General features: G+C 41.5%; 2 protein-coding genes across 8 annotated transcripts in view; both read left to right on the plus strand.

Annotated features, from left to right (window-relative positions):
• The first annotated feature begins 2,337 nt into the window (after positions 1 to 2,337).
• FABP7 (fatty acid binding protein 7) lies at positions 2,338 to 6,893 on the plus strand. Its single transcript, XM_019951935.3, has 4 exons — positions 2,338 to 2,698; positions 3,159 to 3,331; positions 4,555 to 4,656; positions 6,505 to 6,893. Exons 1-4 carry the CDS (start codon positions 2,626 to 2,628, stop codon positions 6,553 to 6,555), a joined length of 399 nt encoding a protein of 132 aa, XP_019807494.1. The 5' UTR covers positions 2,338 to 2,625; the 3' UTR covers positions 6,556 to 6,893.
• A 3,896-nt stretch (positions 6,894 to 10,789) lies between these two features.
• SMPDL3A (sphingomyelin phosphodiesterase acid like 3A) overlaps positions 10,790 to 15,186 on the plus strand; it is a 29,165-nt gene continuing 24,768 nt past the window's right edge. For 4 of the 7 annotated variants that reach the window (XM_073789539.1, XM_073789537.1, XM_073789538.1 and 1 more), the window contains exon 1: positions 10,790 to 11,016. In XM_073789539.1, the coding sequence (XP_073645640.1) occupies positions 10,905 to 11,016 (112 nt within the window). In that variant the 5' untranslated portion in view covers positions 10,790 to 10,904. Of the gene's footprint in view, positions 11,094 to 15,186 lie in introns of all 7 variants that reach the window. The other 3 variants (XM_019951894.3, XM_019951901.3, XM_019951900.3) reach the window with 3 other exon arrangements.

Here is a 15,186-nt window from a genome sequence, read left to right on the forward strand (position 1 = left end):
AGATATAATTAACATACAGCACTGTATAAGTTTAAGGTGTGCAGCATAATGATTTGACCTACATACAAGATTAAATGATTATCACAATAAGTTTAGTTAACATCCATCACCTCATCTGGATACAAAATTAAAGACATAGAAAAAATATTTTTCCCTTGCAATGAGAACTCTTAGGATTTCCCTTCTCAACAACTTTCCTGTATAACACACAGCAGTGTTCATTATAGTCATCATGTTGTACATCACATCCCTAGTACTTATTCGTCTTATAACTGGAAGTTTGTTCATTTTGACCAGCCTTCATCCAATCCCCTCTCCTCCTACCCTCTGCCTCTGGTGACAACAAATCTGACCTCTTTTCCTATGAGTGTGTTTTTGAAGTACATTTGACCTATAACACTGTGTTCGTTGCTATTACACAACACAGTGATTCGGTATTTCTATACATTTCCAAACAATCACGATGTTAGGTCTAGTTATGATATGTCACATAGAAAGATATTACATAATTATTGACTGTATTCCCCACACTGTACATTTCATACTTGTGACATTTATTTTGCAATGTTAGTACCTCTTAATCTTCCTCGCCTATTTCTTTCCTCCCTCCAGTCCCCCTCCCCTCTGGCAACCATCTGTTTGTTCTCTGTATCTATAACTGAACAGAACAAAGTTTTGAAGAACACATTCAACTAATGACTTATCTAGACTATATAAAGGACTCTTACAATTCAGTAGAAAGAAACAATCCAATTGAAAATGGACAATAGATTTGAACAGTTACTTCACCAAAGAAGATAGATTAACAGCAGAGAAGCACACGAAAAGTGTGCTCAGCACCATTAGTCACTAGGAAGATGCAGATTTGTATTTTAAAAGGTCACTCTGGCTTCAGCCTAGTGAACTGCCGGAGATCAGGCATGGCTGCAGGGAGAACAGTTAAGAGGCTATTGCCATAGGACTAGTAAAAGACAATGGTTACTTGAATTAAGAAGGTGGTTGTGGGGATAGGGGGAAAGTGAGAAGTTAGAGACATATTCAGGAAGGAAAATAGATGGGCTCTGACATTGACTTTGATGTAGAGAGTAAAGGTTAGAAAGGATTTCAAGTTTTCTGGCTTGTGCAGTTGGGTGGATGATGCTGCCATTCACAAACATGGTGAAAACTGGAGGAGGACCAGGTGAGGGGAAAGATTGAGTTTATGTTTTGAGGTACCTTTGAGACACCAAAGTAGAACCACAGAGCGGACAGTTGGAGTAAGATGCATTCTGAGCCTTGTCTCTTGTATTTGATGTGGACAGAAGCTGAAAGGCAGTGGGCTGAGATTGAAATGGGAGGAGAGAGAGAGGGAAGAGCAGAGACTGCCAAGTCAGAGTCCGCTGATCTGTCCCCATGAAAGGGGGGGAACCTGCTTTTCATCAGCGGTCTGCACTAATAAAGCAGGAAGAAACTCTGGGTAAAGGGGAGTCTGAGTCCCCCTTTAAATATGTTATTACTTAGAACCCTGGAGGTAGCTTGCCATCCTTGAGATGCCCTAAGCCAGGACGAACTGAAGCCAAAGTCTTCCGATTCCCACCTCTGCTCCAATTCTTGCCCCCCCTCCATTGCTAACTCACAACTAGTATACAGATGTAGATGTGGCCTCAGGAAATCAAAAGGTTCTATAGTGCAGGTCATTTAAAATCTTACCAAATGAACTTCTGTCCAGTTTTTCCACTTCGATTCTACAATCTGTTGAAAGAGTGGGAAAAAGAGTGTGTTCTGCTTTATTTTTGTAGCTCATTAGTGAATCCTAACCATGCTCGCCCTTAGGTCCCTTTTCCATCTTAGTCTCGTTCTCATAGCCTTAGAAAGAAAAATGGGATCTTTAAATTCACTCAGTTTGTGCTGGGAAGAGGCCAAAATTAGTGTCCCATTAGTACTCAGCCGGAGTGGTCTTCTAGCAGTACAATCTAGGGAAGGTATTTACACCCCCTCCCCCTCCTCTTTCCCGAGTCTGGCAAATTCTAGCTCATGTTTTGCTCTCCCTATAAATACGAGAGAAAATAAAAGGCACTATTCAGTCTCTTTTGTCTGAAAAGTCTGGCGTTTCAGTGGTTTTCGTTAAGGCGGGGTCCTCATTTGCAACCAGCTTTGCCATTAACGGAAATCAATCTGAATGTCCTACTGTGCGTTTTTTTCTTTCCTCACAGTCTGAAATGGCCTTTGCCAAGTTTTCGGGCTGAACCTGAAAGACCTTCTCTCATTATACGCTCCCTGCCTCCAGCCTCACTGAATCTTTGCAGAGATTTCTCAGGCAGAAGGGCTGCAGTGTGAGGTTTGGGAGGAACTCGACCTACTCCGCTAACCCAGTGGCCTGAGCCAATCACAAAGAGGATTGGAACCTCGCTGAATGCCCCCCTTCCCATCTCCTCCCCCTGCAACAGCCTCCTGGAAAGAGGGACACTGGAGGGATGTGTTTGCAATTCAAATCCTTGGCTTTCTGCCTGCCTCTTTTCTTAATAAGAAGGCAGGAGCTGCTGTGAGGTGCAAAGGGGTCTTCCGAATTGCAGTGGCCCTAAGATCCGAAGATCCTTGCCTCTGCCTCTTTTATCTGATTCTGAAGCTAACGGGAAAAGGGTAAGGATGGTGGAGGCTTTCTGTGCTACGTGGAAGTTGACGGACAGTCAGAATTTTGACGAGTACATGAAGGCTCTAGGTAGGTAAAAATAAGATGTGCTTTCTCATCTTAACCTGCAGCTTCAGATACTTGCAGATTCCTTCTTCACCCATCAGGTTAGCAAGAGACAAAGACAGATCACATTGTCGTAATCAGGGTGCTAGGCTGTGTGTTTCTCACAGAATGGATATTTAAATGTAGCATTTGCCTGCTTTCTTGCCTAGGGCCAAATAACGGAGCATTTAGTATTCTGGGGAGGACATGAAGCTTCCGCGCCTTTTCCGCTTTTTCTTCAGCATCCTTTTACTATTTATGCTTCCAAATAAGCATCTGCTTATTATTACGGCTCAGTAGTTGTCCTGCATAATTGATGGGCTAAACATACTCTAATGAAACTTCCACTTTAGGACATAGATTCCAGAATAGGAAGGTAGATTCCTGCTTTGTGAGCTATTTTGGAAGTTGCAGCCAACTGTACTGCTTCCTTTTGCTATTTTAGGTGTGGGCTTTGCCACTAGGCAGGTGGGAAATGTGACTAAACCAACAGTGATCATCAGTCAGGAGGGGGACAAAGTGGTGATCAGGACTCAAAGCACATTCAAGAACACGGAGATTAGTTTCCATCTGGGAGAAGAGTTTGATGAAACCACTCCAGATGACAGAAACTGTAAGGTGAGGAGCTGCTCCTTCTCTGAGGGTGGGGATGGGAAGGAGAGAATAAAAGAGAGAAAGTCCCAATATTTCTTTTTTTCTAGATGATGGGAAGTGAAAAATATTCTCAGTATTTCACTTCAGAGAGAAGGACCAAGAGTTAATTTTGCATCCTAGTGTTCATAGCTTATATTCTGAATAATGGGCACCTACTATAGCTCAAATCTTGAATCTGTTTCTTTCTTTCTTTCTTTCTTTCTTTTTTTTGCGGTACGCGGGCCTCTCACCGTTGTGGCCTCTCCCGTTGCGGAGCACAGGCTCCGGACACGCAGGCTCAGCGGCCATGGCTCACGGGCCCAGCCGCACCGCGGCATGTGGGATCTTCCGGACCGGGGCACGACCCCGTGTCCCCTGCATCGGCAGGCGGACTCTCAACCACTGTGCCACCAGGGAAGCCCTGAATCTGTTTCTTTACCATGTGTTTTTCTCATTTTATATTAAACCTGTATTTCAGAAAGTATTTAATAGTGTTCATTTGAAAGACTGCATTTTGTTTAATCTTTCTTTTGCCTCAGGTTGACTCAATCAATAGCTTGCCTCATTCTAAGACTCTGTTTAAAAGAGTAGGATGATTAGTCAGAAAGCACTAGTTCAGGATTTTTATTTCTAATAGGTAAATTTTTGCATTTAGATGTACACATTTCAATCAAATTATGAATTACTAGAGATTTTATAATAATGACTCTGGAAGCAACAGAGGAAATTGTACTACTTTGATAATTAGTTGATCACTATTTATTCAATTATCACTCTTTTAAAAATCAACTCAGGGACTTCCCTGGTGGCACACTGGTTAAGAATCCACCTGCCAATGCAAGGGACATGGGTTCAATCCCTGGTACAGGAAGATCCCACATGCCACAGAGCAACTAAGCCCGTGTACCACAGCTACTGAGCCCGTGTGCCACAACTACTGAGCCCGTGTGCCACAACTACTGAAGTCCGCACCTGGAGCCCGTGCTCCGCAACAAGAGAAGCCACTGCAATGAGAAGGCCGCGCACCGCAACGAAGATTAGCCCCTGCTCGCTGCAACTAGAGAAAGCCCACTCTCAGCAACAAAGACCCAATGCAGTCAAAAATAAATAAATAAATGCAAATAGATAAAAATCAATTCATTTGGCTTCCATATCAGAAATCTGATGTGTACCTATCGATATATTCTGCATTTTGTTGTTGGTTTCAGTCTGTTGTTAGCCTGGATGGAGACAAACTTGTCCATGTACAGAAATGGGATGGCAAAGAGACAAATTTTGTAAGAGAGATTAAGAATGGCAAAATGGTCATGGTAAGTAGGAGCAATTTCCCCTTCCTGCTTCATTGCCCACCCCTCACCCCCTCATTTCCCATCTCCTTCCCTGTCCCTCCCTCCCTACTTTTCTCCTGTCTTTCCTTCTTAAACAACATTAAATCACTAGCAAGGTTCTTTAATCATGTGTAAAACAGGAGAAATAAAAATATCTTAGCTAATTGTTTCCTCCACTCTGCTTTTTTAATTACAGAAAAAGAGAAAAGTTCTACTTAAGTGTAGTTTTAAAAAGTTGCCATTGATTTAGCTAAAACTGTGTCAAAAGAACAGTTGTTGGATTACCGTAATGTCTAATCCTCCAATGAAATCTGAATATAAAACCAATCATCATGAAAATATAGAGATGATATTATATTATCATTTGCTGAAACTCAGAAAAATTACCTTATAGCTTCTGTAATAAATGAGAGCTTTAAACATTTTATATTTTAGTTTATAAAGGTTTCACAAGTTCAGTGCAGATAATTTGGAATATAACAGGAAAGTGTAACAAAAATATGAAAATCCTTTTTAATGTCCCCTTAGAACCATTTTGGTATTACTTCCTTCCAGTCTTTCTTTTTAATGCATCAGATAGCTTTAAAAACATGTCTATTCAATACTGGATAGTCATGTAAAAATTATAAAATAAAAAATAATTTAAAAATAATTTCTCTAAAATGGAATTTTGATGACATTGAAGTAGTCAATACATCATTTGTGGGGTTTTTTTGGCGGGGGGTTGCTTTACATATTCCTTCTAAGATAATAGCAGGAAGGGTCTTTTGGTTTTGTTATTTAAGACTATTGATTAGTTTTCTTCTCCTTCCCTTGACTACCAGCTAGCTGTTCTAGGTTGAGATAGAGGGCTTACATATTCATTCTTCATTTCCTGGGTGGAAGTGGGTGTGGGGAGCAGAGGGACAGTTTTCCTTTCATGTTGATGAACATTTGCCCACGTTTTCCTGCAGTGACCATCACCATCATCAAACAAACAAACAAACAAAAAAATTCATTTATAAAGGATTCAATCTGAAGTTCTCCTTTATGATTTTTTCTTTATTTTTTTCCTGAATACAGAAAAGTGGATAGCTCAGCTTTGGCATGTATGACGGTGATCAGGCAAGCCTGAGTTCAAACAAGGAAATGAAAGTAATGGATGACAAGGGCACACTATACTCTTGGAAATCACAGGACTACATGAAAATGATGAACACTAAAAAACACTAAATTTTGTAAAGACGATTTATAGCAATTCTTCAAGTTGGATTAGATACAAGAGCCCATGTTGCACATTATAGCCACATAACCACCAAGGTTCACATAGGCTACAACATGACAGCCAAAGCAACGAGAACGTTTGTACATTTACCTTTTCCTGCTGATTGTGGAACAAATCATTGCAAATACCATTTGTCCAAATAATTTGGGTTTTCAAAAAACTCTTCAAAATTTATCTAGGTCATGAATTGTAAAGTATCATGAAAACCTACTATAAATTTTATATACTTTTTAAAGCAGATAGCTAATCTGCTCCAATTACCCTGATAATTTAAGGCAAAAGGAATTCTTTTGACCTGAATCTAGATAATCTCAGTTTTTGCCTCATATTTCTTTTAGAGACATGAACTGTGTATACATGTCATTCACGAGATAAATATAAGGGTTTCTTTTCAAAAAATGAAGACTTACGCAACATTTAATGTTTGTAAATGCCATTATTCTTTTGTATAATACTTAAATCATATATATGATAATCTTTAAAATAACATAACATGATAATCTTTAAAATTTCCAGCTACTGATGTACCTGTGTAAAAAGATTTGGTTATCTTTTGAATCTTTCAGACTCTTACTTTTGGTGACGTGGTTGCCATTCGCCACTATGAGAAGGCATAGAAAACATCCTGATCTGGGGCTGGAGAAGTTCTACAATCTTTCTGTTTACCCAAGTCTCAGTGCTCTACTGCTGTTACAGCACGGCCGATCACTAATTAGAAGGTTATCCTTGGTGTGGAGGTGGAAAATGATGACTTCAAAACTTGTTTTAAAGACTTGTTACTGCAAGCAATCAAAGCCATTTTTGATCTGCAGATTTATCACATTTTATAATTCCTATTAAAATTGTAAACTACTTTTTTTTAAAATAAAGAAGGGAATACATTCTATAATTTCCAATGGAATGCAAATCAAATTGGAATAAAAATCTTACACCCATGAGAAATTTGTTGTTGTTGTTAATATCACTAATCTGGCTGGGAACTATATATTAGAGAGTTTTAAATAGCCTTTTTTTATGGCATAAAGTCAGGCTGGGGAAGTTAGCACTTTGTTTAAAATACTAATTTAAAAAATAAGCAGAAGCCCAGGGAAACGTGGAAAAATTTGGATTGGTACTTCTGTAGAGAATTGGGGATGTCCAGGATCCAAAGGAGCTTTGTTATGGTGGGCTGGACTGCACGAATGACCTCTTGCTACTAGAAACAGGCAGTCTGAAGAAGCAAGCTGATATACATGAAAATGTCTTATTAAAGAGTAAATATAATCAAAATCTCATATAATCAAAATGGCATGTAATTCAAGCTTCTTATTGAAAGGTAAATAGGACCAGGGAGTGAATTTTATCTGAGACTATTGTAACCAAGTAGGACCCTATGGGGCCTTCCTGGGACAGGCCTCCCTCCATATCCTCTGCTTTAGCTCCTCTCTGAAGTACCTAGATAACAGTATTTGATGCACATTTCCTGAGTTGTTTTCCAGATGTGAAAACCCCCCACCAAATGGAAGATGTTAACTACTTGATGACCATGAGCACATAGCCCCCAGGCCTCCTGGAGCCTAAGGACTGATCATGTGAACGCTTGTGACACAACCCTGTTACCTCACCATCAGTCAGTCAGAGAATTGTGCATGAGTTGATCACATACCCTGCAACCCCACCTCCCTCACCTGGCTTTTAAAAATGTTTGGCCAAACACTTCGGGGAGCTCAGGGCTTTTAGGGCAGAAGCCACCTGTCTCCTCGCATGGCCCTGCAATAAACCTTTCTCTGCTCCAGACTCTGACGTTTCAGTTTGTTTGGCCTCATTGTGCATTGGGCACACGAACTTGTGCTAACACTATAAAGATGCATCTCCAGACAAGGACACTGAGCTGAACAAAGTCTTTAAGTGCTAAAACGGATAAAATGGAGTGTGCAGAGGGCATTGTGTGTGTGTGTGCCAGTGTGTCTGTGTGGTGGTGGGGAAGCAGGGGTGTGCGAGGTTGGTGGAACTGAGTTGACCAAAGGAAAGTAAATATCTGTTTATGACTGGCTAAGATTTGCATTTGTAAAGTACAAATATTATTTCGTATTTCACTGTTTATAAGACAATTTTTGTACATGTTTTCAAACCCACAATGTGAAGCAGGTAAGGCAGATATTATTATTTTTACTTTACCGATGAGGAAACTGAAGATTCGATTAACATGTCCAAGTTCTCTTGACTAGTGAATAATACTGAGAAATGCAAACCTTGCAATCTTCCCGCTTATTTCTTCTCAAAAATTAATATTTCAGCTAAATTTTCTTTTGAAACAAAAATGTAAGATTTTATTTTCCCTGAATTACTCCTTAGGAAAACTTTCCCGTTAGCCTCTGTGAAGGCTGGTGCAAGGGGCAGGGAAAGGGTAAATATTTTTCAGGACAAACATTCAGTATTCATTTTTAATCAACCCAATATTTTCATTAAGTTTCTATAAGTTAATTCAAAGTCCAATTAACTTACAGATATAAGTTTGAGGAAACTTCCCTTAACTTACACAGTTCAACACAAAGATACTAGTACCTGACTATTGTATTACTTATAACTACTGCAGTAAAGAGTAGAAAAAATCTAAAGTGCAGCTATAGGATTTGACACGTGAATGTACAATTATTACTGAATGTCAGGATATGATGGTCTAGCTCAAGTTACCATTACTAAAACCAGAGTCTACCTTTGTCTTTAAAAGCATGAAACAGAACATAGAGAGGGTGTTTGCTCCAATAGCTCTGAAAACCTTCGTCTCTGCTTCTGGAGGAAGACTGCTTTCTCTTGGTGATTTCAGCCTATGCTCTGATTGAAGCACGGCTTCTGGCCTCTCTATTCTTAAAAATACAAGGGCAAGGATAGGGATTTAGCTTCGTCTCATTATAATTAGGTCAAATAACATCCTGGCATTCATTTCCGTAACAACTGTCTGAAAAATGGAAAAGTTTTGGGATGGCCTAGTGGGAAGCAAAGTTACACTGGGTTAAAAGCTCAAGAGTTGCAGCGGTAGATCGAATGCAGTTTTCTAGGAAGACAAATAACAAGGATATTTACTTCCTAAATGTTTACAAGGTAGTTACAAATCATTTTCCTTCAAGCTATATTCTATCTCATACAGTAACCTGCCAAGGTACTAGCTTTTCTGGTTTGCCTCTTTAAAATTTTTTCAACGCATCTGAAAAGGAAAAACTACTAAGCCCAAAGGCAATTTGACCAACTGGCCCTGGAAGAACATCTCTGAAATTCCAAGATCTCAGATACTGACTATGCTAAAGGTTGTCTTGTGAAATCTAGTCACGAACCACTTTGTCACTGGTGCAGTCTCTCACCCAGATACACACGCTCACAACAAATTACACCTACACCTGGAACATGGGGACCTACAAATATGTGCCCAGGTGTGAGGTATACACCCAGAGATGGTAAGGCACTCTAGCTTTGTGCTCCTCAGAGAGAGGGTATAAAGGAAAACAAAAGAAAGCAGAGGGAGTCAAAGGGAGGATAGTGTTTCTACCCATTAACTCAATATGTTGCCTTTTTAAAACTGCAAGCACTTCTTAGGTTTCAAAATGTGTATGCCATATTTTATGCTTACTTAAGAAGAATTATTTCACAACCAATTTACTTCCAGTAAAGCTGACTGAAAATTGGCAAAAGAAGAGTGAGAATTGCTATTTTTACAATTTTTAAAAATCCTTTTTCTGTCTTTCAAAATGCTTGTCCTAGAAACATGCAAGTTATATTGCTGTCCTTAGAGTTGTTCTCTCACATCCATTTTCCTTTTTTTTTTTTTAAATCTTGCTCCATTTTCCTCCACACTCTTGAGGTTGTTGACTGAGAAACTCCAAGGACAATTTCTTCCACAATAGGAAAGCACTTCGGTCCTCCAAAGGCTTTTGATTCATCCTAAAGCTGAAGCAGAACTTGAACAGCCCTGGCAGCATATGAAGCATAAAATAGAGGCACCCTAACTCCCATTTCAAAGCCCGTTTCATGAGACACTTTCCCATTAAATTACACAGCATACAAAATAAGGTTTTCTCTGTTGGGAAACAAATACACTTTACAACATCTTTTATGAGGTTAGTAATTCTGGAGGGTTTTTTCTTCTTCAGAGGAATTCCACGCCCTACAAATTTAAACTACATGTTCCCTTATCTTAAAGAAGTCAGCATCCTCATAAATGGTAATAGAAGGACCACAGAACCCAATGAAGTTTGGGGATCTTGGCTCCTTTGTCAGACTGAGTATCTTCAAAAATTCCTTGAAGAGTAAAATCAACCAGTTCTATGATTTTTGTATATCTCTGGAATGCATAGAATATGGTTCTGAGACATTGTTCTCAGTTTCAAAAACAAAGAAAAAAAGCCAAACGAATAAAAAACTGAAACCTAGTGTTTTCTGAGCAGTGGTTCTCAAACATCACCATCACTTTAGCGTCACGTAGAGGACTTGTACACACAAACGACTAGGCTTCACCCTCAGAGTTTGTGGCTCAGTAGGTCCCTGCCCGGCCTGGGAATTTTCCCTTCTTCCCAGGTAGTGCTGACACGGCTGGTCGAGGGCCCACACTCAGATCCACTGTATCCCAAATCTCTGCTGACCTAGTTCAAGTTGAGACACTTCGAGGTTCTCTGCATCACTTCTGCAGAAGAGTCCCATGCGCTCAGGGTCAGGTGGCACTTAGGGAAGATGATCTGCGAGGGGTTGCTCCAAGCACATTCCTTCCCAGGCCAGTTACTGACGTTGAGACACAAACAGCAACGGGAAAAGCCAGATTATAGCTAGACAGCTGTTGAAAGTCAACCGAACCTACTCATTAAGGACTCTGCCCTCTCACGTGACCACTGGGCGTCAACCCCAGCAGAGGTCTTCCTCCTCCCCAGCCCCGGACCCTACGGTCGTGTGGAGCCCCGGGACTGTAATAGGTCTCCCAGGCCCGTGGCCGCGACCCGCGATGGCGCGGCTGGGCGCGCTCGTCTGCTGCCTGCTGGCTGCTTGGCACTGCCGCCCCGGCCTCGGACTGCCTCTGGCTCCCGCTGGCGGCCCGAGTCCCAGTCCGGCGGTGGGTGAGTCGTCTGTACCCTTATCCTGCTGGGAGCTGCCCGGGAGCGGCGGCCAGAGCGCCTGCGCAAAGCCGAGAAAAGTGCGTGTGGGCAGCAGTGGCCCCAGCCAAGGCTCTGGGCTGCGACTCCCCCTTCGGGGCGCGGGGAGGGCGAGGGCGACGGAAGGACACGAGCGCCAGCTCGGCTCGGGGGGGAGGCCGGGACTGGCTGCGGACAGTGGGGGCCGCTGCTCCTCCCGTGCAGTTGTTTTCGCTTTGCGTCTCCAGGTGTGTTTTGTGCCCGGAGGAAAGGAAGGAAAAACTGGGTGTCTCAAGGAAAAAAGAAGCTGGGGGCTGGGTGTCCCGCATTTCCAGAGGCCCCGAATCTGCCCAGAGCAGAGGGGGAGCTGCGGGGTTTCAGCTTCTCAGCAGCATAAATTTCAGTGGGACTGAGTTTCTTCTGTTCTGCGCGTCAAATTTGGTGGTCTTTTCTTCCCACCCCTCCAACCCCAGCGCGGTTGCGGCCCTGGCGCTCCGCGCTGGTTAGTCTACGTTAGAACGCACGGGGCCTTCACTTTACCTGGACGCCCCTGGGCTCCCCGCCGGCAGGGCCGATGTTAATTCATTCCCAACGCTTAGCCCAGCGCCTGTACAGAAGTGGTTCTCAAAGTGGGGTCCGGCACCAGTAGCACCAGCATCGCTTAAACGCGTTAAAAATGCAAGTTTTTAGCCCCATCCCAGACCTGCCAAACCCGAAACTCTCGGAGAATTGAGCCCCAACGATCTGTTTAACAAATCGTCCACGTGATTGTGATAGATGCTAGAGTCTGAGAACCACTGGTCCAGAATGGATAAACGTTGGATGAGAGATTTTGTGATGCCACCTGAGCCTTCAGTGCTAAAGGTCAAGGTGCCCACCCTCACCTCCCTGACTCAACTGAAAACATAATTGCTTTGTTATCTAGAGGGGGCGAAATGGGATGGGTGGAGTTGTGTTCTGTGGTTTGGTCATAGCTGTCTCTGAAACAGCTTAGTACTTGGCTCTGAAACCTCCTCTCTTCTCCATCACTTGACTCTCACATGATTTCGGAAATGCTCTGGGCAAAAAATGCCTCCTGTTTGTTCAGGAGCCAAGTCCTCATGACTCAGCTGTCAGGCAGTTGAAAGCAAGAACTGTCAATCTTATTTCCCAACTGTCAGTGGTAACAAGAAATTGTCCTCAAATACTTATGCATGCTGCTGGCTTCTGCCTTCATTAAAGCTGTTTTTCTTTAATTATGTGGCTGTCTAGGATTTTGAGATAAAATGTCCTAGGATGCAGGAGGCCCACCCATGGCAAATGCACCTTTTGGTTTTAAGGATCCGATTGCCGAAGGCCTCAATGACAGCTTTCTGGGGTCTAGTGAGTCTCCACTTCACACCGCCCTGTTTCTGTAGGGAAGCTACACCTGGGGAAGAGAGAGGGAGAGGGGGAACCAAGGTTCAAAGACCTGCTGAAGTGTCCATTCAGCAGGTTCACATTGGATATATTAATTCATATGCTTTCTGCTTGATGTGACCTTCTCTCTCCCCCTGTTCCCACCCCAAATGCTAGGACTTCTTTACACCGTGGTGTGTGTGTGTGTGTGTGTGTGTGTGTGCGCGCGCGCGCGCGCCAATTCCCGGTCTCAACTTTCTGTACTGTCAAGTCCCAGTGGTCAGAGGACAATAGCCCAGGGAGACTTCACCTGGTTGTGTTTGCCACAATTTTTTAGATTTAGTAAGTCAGGACCTGATGGAGTATTTGGTAGGAACTGACATTATAAAGAAATAAACAAAAACACCTATTTTAAACAACAACCATATGTCCAAACATCTGAATTATGATATACTAGCTTCTTTGGGATACATTATCCCAAAGATAAAATAAGATTGTTTTGAGCATTTATCCAGATATGTTTACAAAACACACACACACATGCACATATACATATGTGGGAATCTTTTTAAAGATTATCTGCAGAACAAGAAAACAATTGTTGTGTAGTGAAAAGAACACTGGACTGCGAACCAGAGAATCAATTGAAGTGTGGGCTCTGCCACAGGCCAGGTCTCTGGCCTTGGACACACACACACACACACACACACACACACACACACAGTATTTTGTATAAATTTCATTAGAGGTGGGACGTGAGGCCTCCAGAGGTTCATTATTCATAAATCCCAGGTTAAGAACCTGTCAGGGCTCCATTCTTGGCTTCTATTTAAAGACACCCTTCAGTGCACCTACATAATTATTCCTCACTTATCTGTCTAGCAATCCAATGTAGTGGAAAGGGCGCTAGACTGCAAGTCTGGAGAGACAGGTTCCATTTCAGCTTTCATTACTGAGTCAGCATGTGATATTGAGGAAATTCTGAATCTGCCTGTGCCTAATTAAAGAATGTTTGTTGAGGACCTACTATAGGTCAGATGTATTCTGGATGCTGGGGATATATAAATCCAGGTAATAGGTTACATCAGAGGAATGTGTCCTTAATGTGTTTCCAGTTTTGTTTTACAAAGTTTAATATATTAATAATTTCATGTCCCTTACTTGTCACAGTATCCCCTATAGGTGTAGCTGTTATCTATCTTACACCAGGCAAGTGAGACGGAAGGACTTCTGTTTTCTGGAAGGACATTTGAATGTGAGCACGCACAGAGAGGTACTGTGTGCAGTGGTTAAGAGCCGTGTGGACTCTGGAGTCAGATTTCCTGAATTGCTGTCTTGGTTCTGCTGCATATGACATACGTGACTTGCACTTAATTTCTGAGTGCTGCAGTTCCTTACCTGTAAAATGGAAATAATGGTCAGTCAATACACGTAAAGCATAAGAAACAGTATTAAACTTACAGTAAGTACTCAGTACATTTCAGCTACTACTTGGAAATGAGGAAATTCAATCTCAGATGCAAGCTTGACATTACAAATGAATAACAATACAACTAATGGTGAGCTTACCAGATGCCAGCCTCTTTCTGCTACTAAGTCACTTAACCCTCATTCAGTAGACAATAATATTATTCCCATTTTACAGGTGAAACAGGCCGAGATCATACAACTAGATTAGGAAGAAGAGCTTGGATTTGAAGTAAGGCGGTCTGATTCCAGAGCCCCCATCCTTAACCATAACACTGTGCTGTTCTGTGTGTAGTTGACTACATACCTTAACATTCTATGAATAATAATGTACATATTTACGTAAAATAGAGATGCAGTATATATTTATACCCCAAGGAAGGGCAGCCACCAGGATGATTCTGAGCTATCTGCCAAACCACTTTATGTGCTGGGTAAAGTATGTCCAAGCTGGAAAAAGAGTTGCAGTACTTTCTGCATTATGGAAGGAAATAACTCTTGGCAAATGTTTTCAAATGGGGGCTGAATACCAAGTAATTGACCGTAAAGACTATTTAATGACTACTTTGTTCTGGATCTTCTGTCTACCACTTCTTAGCTGTGAACTTAAATGTGTTATAAATTTACAACAACTTTGCAAAGAAATAACATCCTAAATATAGTACACCTTTTCCACCTTAAGTAAACTGCTTTCAGTTTTCTACTTTATTATCCAGCTTTGGGTTTTATCCAAGGTGCATACTTAGCTTTTATCATACTTAGCTTTTATCATTTGTATAGATAAAAGTTTGCATTCTACTTTGCTCCATGCTTCTGGTGTAGTACTGCTGCTATGTCACTTCTGATGTTTCCTATTGTAAATTGGTCCTAATCAGAGTGAGCTCCAAATTCAAAGTGTGAAAAAGTCTCAATATTAAAACAGTTTATTGGTCGCATATGAGAAGGCAGCAAAATCACTGAAGATATATGTGAATTAAGTATAAGCAAACTTGAGGGCCCTTCAAAATGAGGGGTCAGATTTTGTCTCTGCCATTTATTAAGCTGTATATACTAGAGCAAATTTTCTAACTGATCCAGCATTAATTTCTCAACTCTAAAATGAGAACAGTGATTCCTACTTCAGAGAGTAGTTTTGAGAATGAAATGACATAGTATATTTAAATTGCTTATTACAATGTCTGGCACATAGTAAATACTTAATAAAGAGAGATACTACTATGATTAACCTGTGTTTCCTTCAATGAAAGAATCTTTCTCAAGATGATTTCCAATCAGGGGTGCTATCAAGTGAGTCTTGGGCTTCTCCCTGAA

The sequence above is a fragment of the Tursiops truncatus genome, chromosome 12 (genome assembly GCF_011762595.2).
Source record: "Tursiops truncatus isolate mTurTru1 chromosome 12, mTurTru1.mat.Y, whole genome shotgun sequence".
Lineage (NCBI taxonomy): Eukaryota > Metazoa > Chordata > Mammalia > Artiodactyla > Delphinidae > Tursiops > Tursiops truncatus.

Excerpts from the sequence above, each read along its gene's own strand:
- FABP7 (XM_019951935.3), top strand. The coding sequence starts at position 2,626 with ATGGTGGAGGCTTTCTGTGCTACGTGGAAGTTGACGGACAGTCAGAAT. Across the intron at positions 2,699-3,158 it reads CGAGTACATGAAGGCTCTAG|GTGTGGGCTTTGCCACTAGG; the intron begins GTAGGTAAAAAT and ends TTGCTATTTTAG. Across the intron at positions 3,332-4,554 it reads CAGATGACAGAAACTGTAAG|TCTGTTGTTAGCCTGGATGG; the intron begins GTGAGGAGCTGC and ends TGTTGGTTTCAG.